Here is an 18,395-nt window from a genome sequence, read left to right as displayed (position 1 = left end):
TGCATGAGCTACTCCAGTCTAAAAATGCACGGTCTCCCTTCTGACTTCTTTGCCATTCAGCTTAGCAATGTGACGTTGGATAATGGACTTTTTAAAAATCGCGTTTCTAAAATTACACACGAGGTAGACCTTCGTCTACCAGATCACAAGGAGAAGTCTACAAACAACATAGGTAGTCGGTCACAAAGCACATGTGAGTGTCTTCCCCTCTGGAGGGTGTCCTGGGAGAAAGAAAGAGCACGTGCGAAGGCAGAAGGTCTGGAAGCATTTGGTGACTGTACTTGGGGAATGGCGGGAGAAGCAATGGGGAGGGAGAAGCAATGTTTGGGGCTCAGAGAGATGAGGGAGAAGGAAAAGTCAGAGAGATTGGACCCTCTGCTGACAGAAAGGTCTAAGGGATGCGGGTAGCTTCTAGAAGCAAAGACCAGCCCTGGACCAGCCAGCAGGGGCCCACGGTCCTAAAAGCACGAGGACCTGAATGGGTCAGCAACTTGAATGAGATGGAAGTGGATCCTACCCTAGAACCTTCAGTAATGAACACAGCCCTGCCCACCCCTTGATTTCAGCCCTATGAGACTCTTAAGCAGAGGAACCCGCTGAGCCCCAGGGGCCAACAGACTACAGAAACTGTGAGATAATACATCTGTGTTGTTTCAACTTGCTACATTTGTGATAAATTGTTACAGCAACAATAGAAGACGAATACAAATCTCCCGCTCTCTCTCATTGCATTTTTATGTCTGGGTTAGTAGATAAATTGGTCTACAAAACAGGTGCTGCTGAATAGCGCTAACAAACTCTTGCTGTGACAGGACCAAATGCCAGAGGATTGAAATTGGCACCCCTTTCAAGGGAACTTTGGGTGAAATGTGTATTTTGTTACTTATTCTCCATAACTGTATAATCCTGACACCTTATCTTTGTCATCAAATACAACGGTGGTCCGGCTGATGTCTGCCCTCTGTGTGTGTGTATGTGTGTTCAGAAAGGGATTTAACTGATCCCGGTAAGAGCATAATTGGGAGGGAAAGCCTGCTGTTTAAAGAAGACTTCTATCGCAATCTGCGGGGTTGGTATTTTCTGTGCTTGAATATATTATCCAAAGTGGAAGTGAAAGGAAATGAACATTATTAACAATCGCGTAGTAAGCAGTGTGTTGGATGCTCCTGGGTATATTCTGCTTTTATTTGACTCTCAGAAAACTCTGCCAGGTGGGTATTAATAGCCTCATTTTTCAGATGAGGAAAAGGAGGATCAAAAAGGCTACATTGTCCAAGGTCACAGGACCAGTAAGTGGGGGATTTAGCATCCAAATCTACATCTGAGAGCCCTTAACTCCTGAGAGGCTTTTTTTGTTTTTTTTTGTTTGTTTGTTTGTTTGTTTTTTGTTTTGTTTTGTCTCGTTTTTCTGTTTTTTGGTTCTTCTGAGGTGGCATAGGAGAGCCACAATATAACCCTGAAATAAAGTGAGGACTTCAGGGTTATATTAGAGAGATGCTAGAATGGCTAAGAAAATGACTAGGTAAGCTCAGAAGCCAGATGGAAAAGAAGAGAATGTTCTGTGTGAGGGAGGCAATGTGGTGGTTGGAGATTTGGATGAAGGGTTAATTACAGTATTTTCTGTAGGATAAGGAGGAGATTTAGCAGAACTCACAGCCAAGGGAATAAGCCGAAAATGATCAGGAGACAAGGTAAGGCGGTGACTGTAGGTAATGTAGGCACTTTGAAGTCAGATAAAGAATTTGGGATTTCGTGCCATAGGAATTTTTATTTCTACATCTGGCATCAATTATTCATTTACCTATGGCTGCCTTCCTAGATCTTTCATGAAAAACGACTCCATTCTTCTTTTTTCTATTTCAATAATTAATATATTTATTTAGTTAGAGCCTTAAGGGGAAGATAGATGCAATCAGATTTTTGCTCTGAGTTGATTATTGCCAAAAGGATTAACAAAATGAAAACCGAAGTAGAGAGCGGCACCAGGGACCAAGAGGGTGCAACCCTGACCTTGTGGAAGGACAGTCAGCCCACGTGAGTTTCTGGGGTCTGAGTAACTTCCCCACCAATGTGGCATTGACCTGCTGTGCTGGTGGACTTCCTGGGAGGAGGCATTGCTCAGAGCCCTCCCCAGTAACAGGAGGAGAAATCCAGAAACAAGATTCTCCTCTTGAAGACCACTGGGACAGATTTTCCTCTATTGTAACTAATATCAACTGGAACTAGAAAAATAATGGAGGAGAAGTCCATGAGAAAAGTTCTTTTAGCTACTTTATTTGATAAAATAAAATTTTATTTGCAGTATCCATGAAGACTTCAGAAATCTCCTGAATATTGTCTTCTCTTTTGCCTGATGCCTGGTGTATAGCATAGGGAGATGCTGACTTCCTGGTTGAGGGGGAATTGAAGAGAAAACAAAATTGGATTTACAGCAAATCTCACCTTAGGAAAATCGTAGGTATACAAGGAAGGAAAATAAACAAGTATGAGTTAGGCCTTTGGGTCCTAAACCTATAATAACTGACTCCTTCCCTTTAAATACTCAGTATGAATGACAGCAAAACTGACCAATTAGAGCACTGACAACCGGGCCTATTCTGTGTGATTCTGCTGGCACAGTGGGTGTGGTATTCATAACCCACACCGACTGGCTGCATTCTGCACTGTGGTGTGGAGTTGTGGGTCTCCAGCTCTGGAAAACTTATCGCATCCCACCCCCACGTCCTGGTCAGAATCTTATCTGAGAAGAAACACTCAACACTCAGCGATTCTTGGGAAAACATTTTGGCAACCATTTTCAGCCGTGACTATTTGTCCCCTTCCCGGTGGTTGTCCTGGCACTTGGATTCTTATGGAGATCTTAAATAAGACAGTGTGGAAATCTGGATGGTTTTCATGCTCAATTGCTGCTGCATTTATTTAAAAAAATATATAATCCCCTCTTAGGGCAATGACATAGAATGTAGGAGGAAAAGTTGGTCAGTTCTGGGAAGGTACTTGAGAGGAAGTTGAAAAGACCAGACGACCAAAGTGGCAGTGGGGAGAGTGGAGAAAGAGGAGAGAAAATGCCAGAGGGGAGCATGGGTTTGGCTTTCTCTAGCTTCTCCTGGGGAGGGGGGCAGAAAGGAAAGGAAGCCAGGCAAACAGTGACCATTAGCTGGGACCCCTGCAGCTACATTAGCATAATGGGTATTTCATTGGATTATAGGTGATATCATTTTTTCTTATACACGGTTTCCTAAATTTTCCACGTTTTCTACACTAAGAACTGTTTTTCATTAATGAAAGAAATAATAAATGTTTTTTCCAAATGCTCATTTGCTTTATTTTATGCATGGGGAATCCATTGTTATTGTTGTTGTTGGGACCTCAAAAGAGAAAAACAGTACCTAGCACGAAAGGGGATCATTATTTCGTAGAAGACACGCTAACACAGACTTCTAGGACTATGACATCTCTACCGGAGGACGACAAGGTATCCCCTGTGTATGTACAGTCATAACATTGCCCAGTAGTATGTCTTATACATTTTAGCCATTTGATACTTTTTTAATTGTGTAATCAGAGTAAATAAATGAAGCAAAATATAACTAACAGTACAAAAGGTATATTCTATAAGAGAACCCTTTTGGCCTCCCGGTCTTGGGGTACAAGACATGAAAAACTGGTTTAGGACAACGGTTCTTTCAGCCCACATCTCAAGTTCTCACGGACATTAGAAAGGGGATAAGGTCTCCTGTCTATCAGTTTCCCAAACTTCTGAGATACAGCCCCACACCCATGGTTTCCTTAATGCCTTGTTCCACTCTGTTTTCATCTTTAGCATATATCACTCTCAAGATGAAAGTTTCTATGTGTTTACTAGGAGTTGTGTAAAGTCCCTTAAGCTGTGTAAAACTTTTCTTTAGAACAACGAAATGTTGGGTGCCTGGGTGGCTCAGTTGGTTAAACAATTGTCTATGGCTCAGGTCATGAACCTGGAGTCCTGGGATGGAGTCCCATGTGGGCTCCCTGCTCAGCAGGGAGTCTGCTTCTCCCACTGACCTCTCCTGTGTTCTCCCGCTCTCTCTCAAATAAATAAATAAAATCTTTAAAAAAAATGTTAAAGAGTTTCGTGATTTAGTGAAGAAGAACATTCTTGTTCCTCCTTTGTGAATTTCAGGGGTATCCATCCTCCATCTGGGGAATCTATTGCCTGGGCTCTGAACACAGAATCAGCCTCACTCCCTGGGCTTGGCTGATCCTGGCTCCAAAGAGCTCCTCCTATATAAAAAACTAATTTTAGCCGACACCAAATTGCTAGTGCTTTATTCTGGGCTCCCCCATTTAATCCACTGGCAAGAGTATTTTAAGGATAACTCAGAAGCTGAGTCATATTATTGACCTTGTCAAAGACATAGAAAATCTGGTGGAAAAAGGGAGTTGATGAGCAAAATCGGGAAACCAGGGGCCCAGCACTTTTTCTGTGCAAGACTGGCTCAGTGACTTTGGACAAAGACTTTCACCCTCTGGGTTTTGATTTCCTTGCCTGTCAAGGGGGAGCACAACATGTATCTGCAAACCTCAGTGGATTCAGAAGATCAAATAAAAGTAAGGAAATGCACTTTGAAGAGCAGAGCACCCTGTTCAGATGTAAGGATGACGGGCATGCCGCCTCGGGGAAAGCTTTTCATCTCTCTGTGTCCTTAGATCCTCCATCAACGAGGGGAGTCCCGAGGGGAGCCCCATCTCTGCATGGACTCACTGCCCACCTTCCCAGTCTCCCCAGCCCCTTCACAGAAGGAAGAGTGTAAAAACCATGGCAGCGGCTGCCTGAGGGACACGCTCGCTCTACCCGACTGAGCCCCTCCTAATGCCTCCGCCTTGCTCTGAATCCTTACGGAATGGGGGCCAACACCAACACTGACTTGCTTTTACAATGTGCAGCTCACTATTCTGAAAGTTACTTTATGGATCCTTTCTTCCTGTAGAATGGGTTTTTTATTTCTAGTGATGAAATGTATGGACTTCCACTAGTCTAATTGCCTTGAAGGTGTGTATCTATCCATCTCTTGTCTCCTGAGAGCTTTGCAAGGTCTTTGAGGATAGTCATGTTTCCTGGGACTTCATTATTTTGCCCGGCACCTAGCACCAAGCTCAATGTCCTTCATGCCTAGCACCCTTGCATGTCAGTGTGTCCCCCCTGCCTCCACGACACAGTCCCACATCCCCTGATGGCAGCTGTGCCTCTTAAAAACCCTTCCCCACCCAACTGCTACCTTTTAGCAGTTTAGGCAGGAGCCTTTCGTGTACTGCCTGAGGCCACACTCAACATCACGCTCCCACTCTCCAAGGTCTAGCTCCAGGATTTTGCCTTTTCAACACGATTATCTTTCCTGACCCTGGATCCCTATAGCCCCCACTGCCACTGTGTTAGCATGGATGAAATTTGGTCTGCATGTACTCCCTGCCCAATTAGCCTCTTTTCAGTACAGTGTAAGGAACTGAGGGAAGGAGGAACCCTTCCTTGCTTTTTTCTTCTCTTCTGGTCTCTCTGACCATCCCTGGTTCTGTGATATATATTAAGGAACTGAAGAGCTCACATCATTTTAGAGCATATAGGCTTTTTATGAAGCATCATATTTCATTCTACAAAGTAGTGAAGACCGCTGGAAGAGCAACAGTTGGGCTTTACTCTGTAATACTTTGCACATAGTAAATGGTCAATAAAAGATCCATTTATCAGAACCTGAGGTTGGCAGGACTGTTCTTCCACACGTTCTCGGGAGCACAGCCAACAAGCACCCCCACCCAGTGCCACAGGGAGGAGTTTTCAAATAGATATGACCATGATCAGAAATTAAGTGCCTGTGTGTCTGTAGGGCAGAGAAGGGGGAGCTGGCCTAGATCCTCTTACCTCTTTTCAAGTACGATAGTCTTTATCATTTCTATGCATAGACTTCACAGGAAGGCAGAACGACACAGTATAAAAGGTTCAGGCATTATTTTCAGGCTCCCACAACTGGCAGACATTAGACTTATGACCTACTAAGATTGGCTGTGCTACCTCCCACCGAAGGCTGACCTTAGACATAAAGAGTCCTTGGAGGCTGGAGCATGGCTAGAACCACAGCAAAGTTTCACTTTCTGCCCCTGGAGCCCCATTTTCTCATCACCCGTTGTTAACTCCTTCTCACCTGGATTTGGCACACAGCCCACCAAGCCTTAACCATATGGGGCACTAAATAAGTAATACTTAGTTTTTCTGTTGCTTTGGGGTCAGGGATCTGTTCATACATATTCTCATTGCCTATAAACTCTGCAGCTTCTGGTCCTGGTGGCCACCCCCCTTCTTCTTAATTCACTCTTCCTAGACTTCCTGGTTTTCTTCCAATACTTCCAACATTTCTTCTCTTCATCTTTCCCAATCTCTTCTTATTCTGCTTCTCTCTTTAAGGTGGGCCATAGGGTCCCTCCCCTCCACCCTCTTTTCTTTATTCCCTGTAATTGTCTCTCTTGCTCTGTACAGAACTGTCAACTGTTGCCTTCACAATTCACTTCCTTGTATACCAACCAGACTCCTTCCTGATTTCTGTAATTCTGTTCATAGGCTACAGTTATCTGGGGCTAAAATACTGGAATCATCTTCGACTTTAGCTAGAGAGGGAAAGAGATGAATCAGGAATGACTCATTATTATTTTTTGCTTGAGTACCTGAGTAATGATGTCTTTAGGCACTTATAATGTAGGTGCTAGGCTGGGGAAGGAAAAGCAGGGTGGTGGGTACAACCCAAACAAGAATGGCTAATTATAATACTGTATGAAGAGTGCAAAGTTCACCCAACCCGGACTAGTGGGGAAAGAGGGGTCAGGAAAGAAAGACAAAGTATAATTTGGTCATTTCATGATTTTGCCTATTTTAAGATTTTTTTTTTTTTTTTTTTTTGACAGAGATCACAAGTAGGCAGAGAGGCAGGCAGAGAGAGGGGGAAGCAGGCTTCCCGCTGAGCAGAGAGCCCGAGGCAGGGCTCCATCCCAGACCCTGGGATCATGACCTGAGCCGAAGGCAGAGACTTTAACCCACTGAGCCACCCAGACGCCCCATGATTTTGCCTATTTTAAAAATGACTTCCCACTGCCTTGATGAAGCAGAAGTCCCATACCATAAGCACAAGCCTCGTGGTATGGGGCAAAACCCCTCTAACTCATGAGGACAACATTGTCTTCTGACCTTCTCTGTCACGATCCCCAGCTGCAGGTCCTAACCTCGATAAGTCTGGAATAAGCCCTATTTCTCAAATAGCTCTTGGGTACTTCTAACTAAATACCTTTGCTTACATGGTTTCCTTTCTACACTGTGTCTCCCCACACGCCCCTACCATCTCCAATCTCCAAAATCCTCCTCCATCCTTCAAGACCCATCTCGAATGGCAGCTACTTCAAAGAAGCATCTGTTGCATAAACAATGAAGTTTGGAACACTGGGAAAAAAAAAAGAAAAGATTCTCTGATTCCACCTCTCTACTCCCAAGGAAAACATGGAGGTGGCTCACACACACACACACCACCCCCCACCCCCCACCCCGGCCAGCCTCAGCACTTCTTCAGATGGCCCCTACCATCTGCCTTGTAGCATTAGTTCCATCTGGTTTCCCCCTCTGCATTAATAGGAGAGACTTCGGGATTATAATCTCCTTGAGGGCAAAAGCATCCAGTTACTAATCCTTGAATTTCTCCTCCAGGACCGCATCAAGCCGTGTGTGTGTGTCTGTGTGTGTGTGTCCAAAGAAATCCATTTTACATCTTCTCTTGTCTTTATCACCCCCTGCCCTTGGCTTCAGCCAATCTGCACTGAGCAAAATATTGGCACGAGCCTGTGCTATAATCCTAGCAAGTATTCATTCCCATCCCTTGTTAACTTGTAGAGTGAAAGAGATGGGTTGCTGGACGGTCCTTCCAAAGGCACCATCCTCGCCTCTGCCCACTGGCCTGCCAGTCTTTAAAGCGTGCTTTATTGATTTCTCTAGCCTTCTTGAGAAAGGCTCCATGCTGAATCAAAGCCAAGTCTGTCGAAACCGTAAGTTCTCTGCACCCACACCTGAATCTGCATAATTCCCCACAGCCACAAAGGTATAAATAAAAACTTCCAACAGGACAGCGGAACGCTTGCCAACTGTGGGAAGATAAATGGCCTGGGGATTTCTTGCTCCAAAGGCAGAATGGCTTGATTTCTGATTTTAATGTGGAAAAAGAGATGCTGGGAGTCTAACATTTTTTTTCTTTCATTGCCAGAAAGTTATGGGTCACAACATTTAATTTGATTAATTCCCAGTTTCCAAGAGAAAACCTTAGGAGGAACCTTGGGAGGCCCGATAAAATAAGTATGTGCAATTGTTAAGACAGGAAAGGAAAAAAAATGACTTCCATCAGAGCCCACAAAGATTGTTTCCAGTCCCAAACATGGGTCCCCAGAGACAGCCTGGAAACCAAATTATTGTCCAATAGATGCTTACCTTTTACAACAGCTCACAGCAAAAGAAAACATATAGCTTAACATCTCTCCCACAACTCACCTTTCTAGTTTTTTTTTTTTTTTTTTTTTCTTCTCCTTTTATTCTCTCTCTCTCTCTGCCTTCTCCTCTCCCTGCTGTTAGCTTCCAGGTCTGAGCTCTTTTACCAATTAGGTATGTATCATTGCATGAGTCACTTGACCTTCTTAAGGCTCAGTGTGCTCATCAGCAAAATGAGATGTTTCTGCTACACTGTTACGATTCTTTTACTTTGGAGTCTAAATACAAAGGCAAGCCTGCTCTGTCTGTTCCCACGCAGGGGGTTGCATGCGTGCTCTACCCTTTTTGCTAAGGTGATGACTGTGGCTGCCGCATACATAGTGAGCTAATCGGTCCGCGGGGGCCAGGTAGGGAGAGCGCCATCTTTTCTGAAAGGTGACATCAAATGGCTGGATGAAGGGGCTGGAGCCAAAGACGAATGGGGTGAGTCACAGAATTTAATATGTGGACCAGAGGGATCTGTTGTGAAATCTCATTGCACAGCTAATTAATCGGCCACCTTGGCCAGTAACTTGAGTGCTTTCTTCCTACGTGTCCAATCTGCGTGTGCGTGTGCATGTGTTTGCGTTCAAGCACGGCCTTGTATGAACCTGAGACTTTGAGAATCTGAGACTGTCAGGTCTGGTCAGAGCTTTTCCCACCAGAGTCTCACCTGGGAAAACAGAGGGTGAGAAAGATGAAGAGGTCTTTCAGCTGGTTAGTGTGGGAGACAAGACCGGGCCAGGTGCTCATCATCCTGTTAAACCACACAGCAGCCATTAGCTAATTTATCTCTCATTTCCTCCCTCAGAATGACCCAGAATTCAACTTGGATTAGGATTAAACAGACTACACTTCATCAGCTTTTTATTTTTCACTATTTTTTTTCCTGGCCTTAACTTTCTCCTCCCTTGAGTCTTCTTCCTTCTCTTCCATTTGTAGAAAATGTTCTCCACACATTTTCTTTTGTATAGTTGGTTTTTTAAAAAATATTTTATTTATTTCCTTTTGTATAGTTTTCATGTCATCTCATCTATGTGGTTAATTCCCTCATCTGGATGCCTGCTTGGAGGAGGGTTTTGTCTTATTTTTGGCTTGGACATCCATTTCCTGCCTATGCGTGACAACACAGACTGCCTCCCAAAATGTCCCACGGTGCCGATAAGAGGAGCTGGCAAAGGGCAAGACAGAAGCCACAGGAGGGGTAGAGAGTCATCCAGGCTCAAGGGAATCCAGCCACCTGCATGCATGGCAGGATTCTGACATCGGAGAGGTGACCTAAGGATTCATTCTCAGCATCCATTCATCATGAGGAAAGTAATTGATATCTGGGGACTCGGGATGGCTACCTTGACTCATCACAGCACTGGACTAAGAGGTAACATAGGTAAATTGACTCTTTACAGTGTTTCTCCAACATCTGATGGGAGCCTGGACAGCAATGGTTAAGATGTCTAAATATGAGATCAAAGGATGCAAAAATTATTCTGTGGTCTGAATAGGAAGAACATCACTCACACTAGAGACCCCTTCTACCAGCTAAGAAGTTGGCTTTGAGAGCATGTGGCATCGTTCTCACTATGTGTTGTCAAACTTGGACAGGTTTGCTCTTCGGGGACTCTGCAGCCTGCCAGGCTACGAGAGATGGCAATGCCTGTTGAGAGAGAGGCGCACATGAGTGCCCATTGGGCTTCTTCCAACTTTGGGAGTCTGTGGATGGCACCTTCCCACTAGTTATGCATTATTTGGTGCCAGGCAAGCATTTATTTATTTAAGATTTTATTTACTTATCTGACAGACAGAGATCACAAGTAGGCAGAGAGGCAGGCAGAGAGAGAGAGGGGGAAGCAGGCTCCCCGCTGAGCAGAGAGCCCGATCCCTGGACCATGGGATCATGACCTGAGCCAAAGGCAGAGGCTTAAACCCACTGAGCCACCCAGGCACCCCAGGCAAGGATTTTTATAAATGGAGATTTAGCAGATGGTATCCATTTAGAAAATAGGTCAGAAGAGCCACTGCCTTCTGAAACAAACAAACAAAGCAGAGGGCGTAAAACGCAGACAAATGGTAAAGAGCCTTTGTGACTTCTAAGCTCTAGGTGTGTTGTAAGGGGCCTAACAAGACAGTGCATCCATCTGCAGGGCAGGGGGCTTGGAGAATGGATGCTTTTCCAAGCAGGAAAGGAGAAATGGAGCGTGCCGCTCAATGAGGGCTCTAATTTCTGTCTCCATAACGGTAATGACTTCCATCAGCTCTGATCTCAGGGAATGCTCAAAGTCCTCCCGTGACTTAGCTCCTAAATCTAGTCCTCGATGGGCTGAAGGGTGACATCTCTATGTAAGTTGTATCTGTTTCGGAGACGACTAGCTCCTGTGAAAAAGGACACTGGGATGCTAAGGGAGTGAATCCAGAGTGGAGAAGGAAAGAGACGGAGGGAGAAAGGCTGGGAGAAGTTGGGAGAAAATGATGCTTTTTTTACTGAGGACCCTCAGTATCATTCATGGGAGCGACACCTTCACTGAGGTAAAGTCTCCACAAGGTCTCTCAGACCTTCAGCCTCACACCTTTGAGGGAAATTGGGTGCTCTTTGGAGTGTATCAGAAATAGAGGGAACATTGAGAATAGAGGTGAGGAGAGGTCAAAGCTTGGAAGACAGGTGAACGATCGAGAATCTGATCTGCTCCAGTAAGATATCCAACAAGATGTGCAGGGACAACAGACACAAGTCATATAGACATAGAAGCCACCAATGACTATGAGTCATTAAAATGTTGAAGAGAAAATTAACTCCTGTAACACAGAGGTAGGCACAAAGCAGTGGCGAAAATAACTGTGAGAAGCGCAGGGCAGTAAGAACACAGACGGAAGCCTGTCCATGCCGATGTTTTCAGGGGGATGGCTAGAGAAAGCTGGGCCCTAAGGGGTCCTTTTACACTGGTTGGGAATTGAATAAAGGGATGTCGTCTTTCCTTAATTACTCTCTCTGCAATCATCACATCATCGCTGTGCAGCTGCCTTAGGGAGAGGCTTGTAATTGGAGAATGGTTGGGTATCTGAGAGGAAGGGCTATGGTGGGATGTATGGGCACTGAGCCAAGGACCAGGACCTGTGTGTTCTAGACTTGGCGCAGCTACTGGGTGGCGCACGGTCAACTTCAGTGCAGTGGCCAGAGCCCCGGGCTCATTACCATCCGAAGCCATGGCTTTCTAAACCTGCGCGGGTCACCTGATCTCTGAGCCTCTGTGTCCCGATGTGTAAAACAGGAATGAAAATACCTCTCTCTTCTAAGATTGTAGGGTAAGTGTTATGAAGAAAGGTATGTAAAATGGTTTTAAGAACTAAAACATACTATACAAAGAGGTCTGGCCCAATCCTGTCCATTATAGGTGGTAGACAGTTCCACAAAGAAACAGAACGTCATGCTAAGGGCCCATATAACAGCGTTGGGCCTCATACCCAATTCTTAGGTTGAATCCACCTTTGTTTTATGACACTGTCATGATGCCTGTTTCTTTCCTCCTGATATGGCCAGAGGAAAAACTGTTAAGAAGATGGGGAGACGAAGGGGAATTTTGAAGAAAGCAAGAGCCACCATAGAAGCACCAACCTCGAGAGAGCTGTATGGGTAGAGGGCGGGCACCTTCCGAGATAGTGCACAGGGCTGAGAGAGGGATCTCTAGCTGGGAACTCTCGCGAAGTCAACCAGTACCCAGAAATCCAGCCCAACCACAGAGAAAATCTCCGTAAGACTGCCGAGAAACCTGACAAGCAACAACAGATAGAGATTTCAGCTTCTGAGATCTCGCTTCTCAGGTCTGGTAAGTTAGGATCCTTGCTTCTATGTTCTTAGCAATAACACGCCACCATTCCTTTTTTTGCTAAATAGTACCAAGAAAGTACAAAAAGTAAGGAGACCCTCTGTGCATGGCTGGTTTTGGACCCAAGCTTCAAGGTCACTACACTGGACGAGAAAGCAACAGCTTTTCTCACCTAAAAGTTTAATTTGGTCACTCCTGTCCAGGGGGGCTTAACTTGGGCTTTGCATGGCAAACAAGTCCCTTCAACAAAGTCTGATGATGAGAAACAGGGAAACCTGGGTGAAAACACCCTCTCTGGGCAAACCTGAAGTGTGGGACATTGATCACCTTCCGCAGGAAACATCACTGCTAATTGGTCTCTTCGTTAGCCAAGGAGAACATCAACCACTATACAACTCACAAGATAGCATCAGTTTGGGGCAATCCTTAAGTGCTTTCTAACTCATAATCATATTTCTTCTGAAGTCTGCTGGCCTAGAAAAATGACTCTAATTCCTCGTGAATACACTGCCCTCGCCCTCACCAATATGGACTCCCCTGGAAGGAAGGTGGTGAGCAAGGGGTACACATGACCAAGAGAGGAGATGGGGGAACAAGTGATGATTCGTCTTTTAAAACCAGGCTGTGGCAGAATGCTTTGTATTATCCGGGGGTAGCGGGGAGCATGAGAAATCCTTTTAGCTTCTGTAGCTCCTAGGAAAGGAGCTTCTACTCTTTTCCTCACGAACAACTGTTCTGTTCTCTAAGATGCTTATCACTTACGTGACGTGTGGACAGGGACCAAGGGATACTTAGGCGGAAGTGTCAGGCTTCGGTGGCAAGGAAGGTCTGTGTGGGTGGGAAAGTTAGCAGGAAATCCTGCCAGCAACTGACAAGGAATGAGCTCTTTCTAGTAGCAACCAGTACTTCAAGTTTAGAGATTAGTGGGCAAAATCCCATTCCCAGCAGACATGCCAAGAGACACAGCAGTAAGGTTCCCATGGGGGACAGGAGGCGTGTAGCACCCTTCGGCCAGGCTCCCTCCCCATCCTGCAGGGAAATCATGAGCCAGGGCTGTCCAGGGCAGCTTAGCAAATGCCCCCTGACAAAGACAGGACAATAGAGCCCGGGGTGATGGCTCCCTCATTAGCTACCCTGGAGGCTTCACTGGTCTGTAGGTTCCAGTGGCTCTGCTGGAGACTTCTCCCCTGGGATGTGAGACTTCTGGAGGTGGCAAGCCAGAAGGATGAGATAGTACTCCTACCCAGCTTTGACGTTCTTGGGATCTTGTTGGCATTTTTTTTTTTAAGATTTTATTTATTTGTCAGAGAGAGAGAGACAGAGAGAGAAAGATCACAAGTAGGCAGAGAGGTAGGCAGAGGCAGAAGGAGAAGCAGGCTCTCTGCCGAGCAAGGAGCCCGATATGGGACTCGATCCCAGGACGCTGGGATCATGACCTGAGCCGAAGGAAGCCACTTAACCAACTGAGCCACCCAGGCGTCCCTCTTGTTGGCATTTTTGAATGAGTTTCAGAGGTTTTACCCAACGAGCAAACTGCACCATCAGATCAGACGAGGACCTAAGACCAGCATCTTTAATAAAAAGCATAAATGTAGTGGGTGTGGCTGGCATCTAGGAAGCTACTGGGGGTGTCTCTGGGCCCACGGTTCCCAGACAATGACTCTGAGAGAGGAAAGACTGCAAATGCCGAATAAAAAAATGTATCCAATGTTCAAGAACGCCCATTTTCACTTGGTTCCTACCCAATGTTCAAGAACGCCCATTTTCACTTGGTTCCTACCCCTCTGCAAACCGGTGAATGCAATGTGCCCGCGATGGCAGCCTCCGGAGGAGCAAAGGCCAGCGATTAAGTGATAAGACAGCCCAAGCCTGGGGAGCAACGTGGCCTTACCTGGAGACAGGGAAGACTCGTAGGAGCTTCTCTCCTTGCGATTCATCTTGAAGGCCTGGATGTCCTTTTCCCTGTATGTCCCAAAGCCCTCGTAGCTCCTCCTTTTGCTCCCGCTCATGTCACTGTCCCACTTGTCATTCGAAGGGTTCATGTCACTGAACACGTCCAGGCTCTCCGGTCTGGTGCCGCCGCCGTCGCTGCCGCCGCCAGAGTACCTTTTTGGGCACGAGTCCGCAGGCTCGCCGCCCAAGTCGCTTTTGTCCTTGGCCTGGGTCCAATGCTGGGCATCGGAAAGTGACAGCGTAGACAGGGTGTCCACCTCAAAGTTGTTCTTGGAAGCTTTGTGGCCGGCTTCACTGTGCTGGTGCTTCTGCTTCTCTTTAGGCTTATTCTTCTCGCCCACCAGCGGGAGCTCCCTGTCCGCACCGCTCAGCCGCTCGCTCAGGATGTGGCCCGAGAAGCCCGTGGCTTTGCCCGCGAAGAGACCGCTCAGGTTGTCATGGGTCCCCAGGATCCGGTCTTCCTTGTGCTTATGCTTGTGTTTGTGTTTTCTCTTGTGGAGCCGACCGCCGGCCAGCCCGGCACCGCCCGCCTTGGGAGGGTTCAGGGTCGGCTGCCTGTCCCCGAGGCCCACGGCGACAGGGCCCTGCAGGTGGACTCCATGCTTTGCTTTATGCTTCACTGCCCCAGACATCTTCACGTGTGAGCTCGTGTGGAACTGAGGGGGCGGCACCGTCGGCCTCATGAACGGGGAAGCGGCTCCGAGCGTGTGTGAGAGGTACAAGGGAGCTGGGTACTGACTGTAATAGCCCAGGTTCATCATAGGCATTGATGTGTAAGGCATTCCATAGGGTGCATAGTAACTTCCACTGGGAATAGGGTAGCTGAACCCTTGTAAAAAAGGCACCTTTGTCATGGTGTCATTGGTTTTTGCGGGCCTACCACGCTTCTTCTTGGACTTCAGATCTGAGGTCCTGCGAAGATAGAGCAAGGGGTCATACTGGATATATGGCACCGGGTAGTAGTGATCAAAATTAATCCGGAAAATGCTGGGGTACGGATTCTCGTGGTAGAAGGTGTAAGTCCGGTGGGAGATCCTGAACACCTGGAACTTGGTGACGAGCTCCTCCAGGTCCGCCAGAAACTGCAGGTCGTCACGGTTCTGCAGGCTTTTCCGTTTCCTCTTGTGCTTTGGCTTCTTGAGGCTCTCGTGGGCCAGAAAGTTGTCCACCATGAGATGCTTCTGCCGGTGGCCGTGCCGGGTCTTCGTGCTGGTGTCGGACGGAATGGTCTCCGGGTTGTCCAGGGAGCAGAAATCAAAGGAGTACCTCCGTCGGGATTCCGAACTCTTCTCCGCTTGGTCAGATGTGCTGTTGTTGTCCGTCCCGATGCCACTGTCGCTCGGGATCGTCTCCTCGCTGTGCGACTCGCTCACAGGGGACAGGGTGATTTCCTTGAGTGACCCGATCTCGCAGAGGTGGGAAGGCGAGTTGGCCATCAGCCTGGGCGGGGACAGCTTCCAGGCTCCACTGTGGATTCCCTTTTGGGTTTTGGTTGGAAGAGCACTGATGGGCTGGAGATTTGGCATAGTTTTCAACTCTGAAAAATTGGTTTCAGTGCTGGCGGGGCTCAGGTTGCCATTGGACCCACCCAACTGCGTCGAAAGTGGGTGCATAGCTGCTGGTGAAGACGCCACAAGTGACTGAAAGTTGGAAGGCACGGCTGGAACGTCCGGCTGGCTAGAAACAGGCCTAGGGTGCTTGATGGCTGTTTTGGGTTCCTCAGATGGGGGTGGCAGCTCTGCTCTTGGCTTCCGGCCCCGCTTCTTGCCGATGTAGATGGTTCCCCTCTTGCTGACGTTAATCTGTTTGCCCAATTTGCTCTCAATGGCCGCTGCCCCCGGGCTGGTCTCTGGGGGGGCTTTGGCCTTCAGAGCAATGTTGCTGGAGCAGGATAAGATCTGGTTCAAGATATTTTTCCTCTTGAGTGTTTTCATCTTGTTGATGGTTTTGATGGTCTTCTTATCCAGTACCCCAAGCTTTCCAACTTTTTTGTGAAATTTCATCTCACTCATGGGCTTGTCCTCTCCTGGCACCAGCTGGGCCAACTTAGCTAAGCTGCGTCGTCTCTTTCTTTTCTTCGTGCCGGGGAACTCCCGGCTGATGGGACTGACCGGACTGGTGGAAGTCCCCTCGTGAATCGTCTCCACCGTGAGCAGAGGCTGCTTCTTCGGCCGCCCCCGCTTCTTCTTGACGGGCGTGATCACAGTAAGACTGTCTGTGTTGGTGTACAGAGGGCTGGACGGGGTGATGGGGTAGGCGGACGGCGGTTCCACCATCAGTTTATCGGACGTGGCCATGACTGCCTCCCGGAGCATACTGGTGGGCTTTGGTTTGCTGCACGTCCACCTCCGTTTCGCAGCAAATTTAGGATGCTGGATTTCTGGCAGCTTTCTGGAGGGAGAGTGGTCCGTGCACGTTGGAGGCGTCATGATCATGGGGGGCTTTCGCTGCTTGGTCACGCCTCCAGGCATGACTTTCTCGGCATTGCCGCCCGCTTCAAGGCCAGCTGAGGGGGACTCATTCTCTATCATTTTACTCAACTTAGGGACCCGGGGATCTTTCTTATTTCCCTCAGTGTTGGCAAGTATCCTGTTAACCACTTCACTGCTCATGGTGATTCCGGAAGCCAGGGCTTTCTCTGGCTTGATCTTTTCCACCACCGCTTTGATGGACTGTCTCTTTTTCCTCTTATGGCTGGTTGGATCTAGACAGGGTGCCTTGATAGGGATAGTAATCCGGACATGGCTTGAGTCATTTTCAGGATTACTGACAGAACTCGAGTTCTGCCTGGCTGGTGATGCCTCTTGGGCATTGTCTGCAGGGTAGCCTTCCCTTTTCCCTTCTGTATTGTCAAATGCCTTCTGGGCATTCTTGACCCAGTCCAGGTCTGGGTTGGATATGGTTTGACTTATCACATCTTTTTTACTGGACTTTTTCTTGCTGCCTATAGCAGGTGGTTCTGGGGGCTCCTTTGTGACTCCTCCATCTTGATCTACCAAGGGCTGCAGCCCGCTGCACTCGCCAGAGCTGCTGGGCGGGGCTGGCGAGCCGTGGCTGCCTGGGGATGGGACCACACCACCCAAGAGCAGATCTTTGCTGCTGGTGGACAGCTGGCTCCACGTGCTCCCTGCACTGCCTTTCTTACCCTGCGCCTTCGCAAAGGAAGCCACAGGCTCAAGAGCGGGCATCTTGCTGGTGCTTGCAGTTTCTCTGCCAGACTCTGGACTGATGAAGCAATTCTGAGTGGCGGGTCCACTGTCAGAGTTGGTGGACCAGTCCATGTGGTTCTGGCTGCTGCTTTTTTGCTGGTGCTTTGGTTTTAAGGTGTCACTGGTGACGTCCTGTGGGAGGCCTGGGTCATAGTGGAGACTTGAGTGTTTCTGTGGCCGCTCATAAGCCTAAGGGTGGGGGGAAGGAGAGAGAGAGACAAAGATGAGCATGTCAGAGCCATTTAAAATTCAATGTCAAGAGGTTTACTTATTTGAAAGCTGGAAACAGCTATCTATAATTCCAGAATGCTTTTGGAGGTTTTCTCATTTGCAGAAGTAAAAACAGGTGGCACTCATTCGGAACATTAATAAGGATGCTTTAGTCACTGTCCTCACCCCCCTCCGCCCCCCAACAGGAACTTTTACCGATCCTGGTCGAATGCAATCTTGGAGTAAGAGCTGTTTAGACAGAGAACAGGCCCGGCATGTCACTTAGGCCAGTGCGGGACCGGATGCATGCAAGAGCTGAAACTTGTATAATGCAGAGTTCTGTCCATGGTGGCGGAGCCCAGGAGAGACTGAACTTCCCGACTCCCTGGTCCCTTTGCCTAACTCAAGCTGCCTCTGATTTCTGTCCCTGCTTCCCATCCAACTCACGTCCTTCCCTTGCTTCCTCCTACGGAAGTTCATTTCTGTTTGCACTTTACCCTGGAGTTGAGCATCTGTGTGCTCCAGTAAGTAGCTCCCCAAGAGCCACTGCAACAAGAGAAAACAGTACGGGCTGAAGGATTGAGGGGGGGAGGTCTGAAGAATGTGTGGGGCCAAGGGGGCTGGTCAAGGACATGGAGAAGAAGAAATGAAACAGGAAAAAAACATAAAAGACCTTCA

The 18,395-nt window shown here is 47.6% G+C and overlaps 1 protein-coding gene across 1 annotated transcript in view; it reads right to left on the bottom strand.

The window, feature by feature from the left end:
* Nucleotides 1-18,395, bottom strand: part of SETBP1 (SET binding protein 1) — a 366,573-nt gene that overhangs the window by 89,979 nt on the left and 258,199 nt on the right. Inside the window, 1 exon segment of the mRNA XM_046025006.1 lies at nt 14,237-17,696. Coding sequence (XP_045880962.1) covers nt 14,237-17,696 — 3,460 coding nt within the window.

Source organism: Meles meles, chromosome 12, assembly GCF_922984935.1.
Source record: "Meles meles chromosome 12, mMelMel3.1 paternal haplotype, whole genome shotgun sequence".
In the NCBI taxonomy this organism is placed as follows: domain Eukaryota; kingdom Metazoa; phylum Chordata; class Mammalia; order Carnivora; family Mustelidae; genus Meles; species Meles meles.
This window is presented reverse-complemented; position numbering and strand designations above follow the sequence as displayed.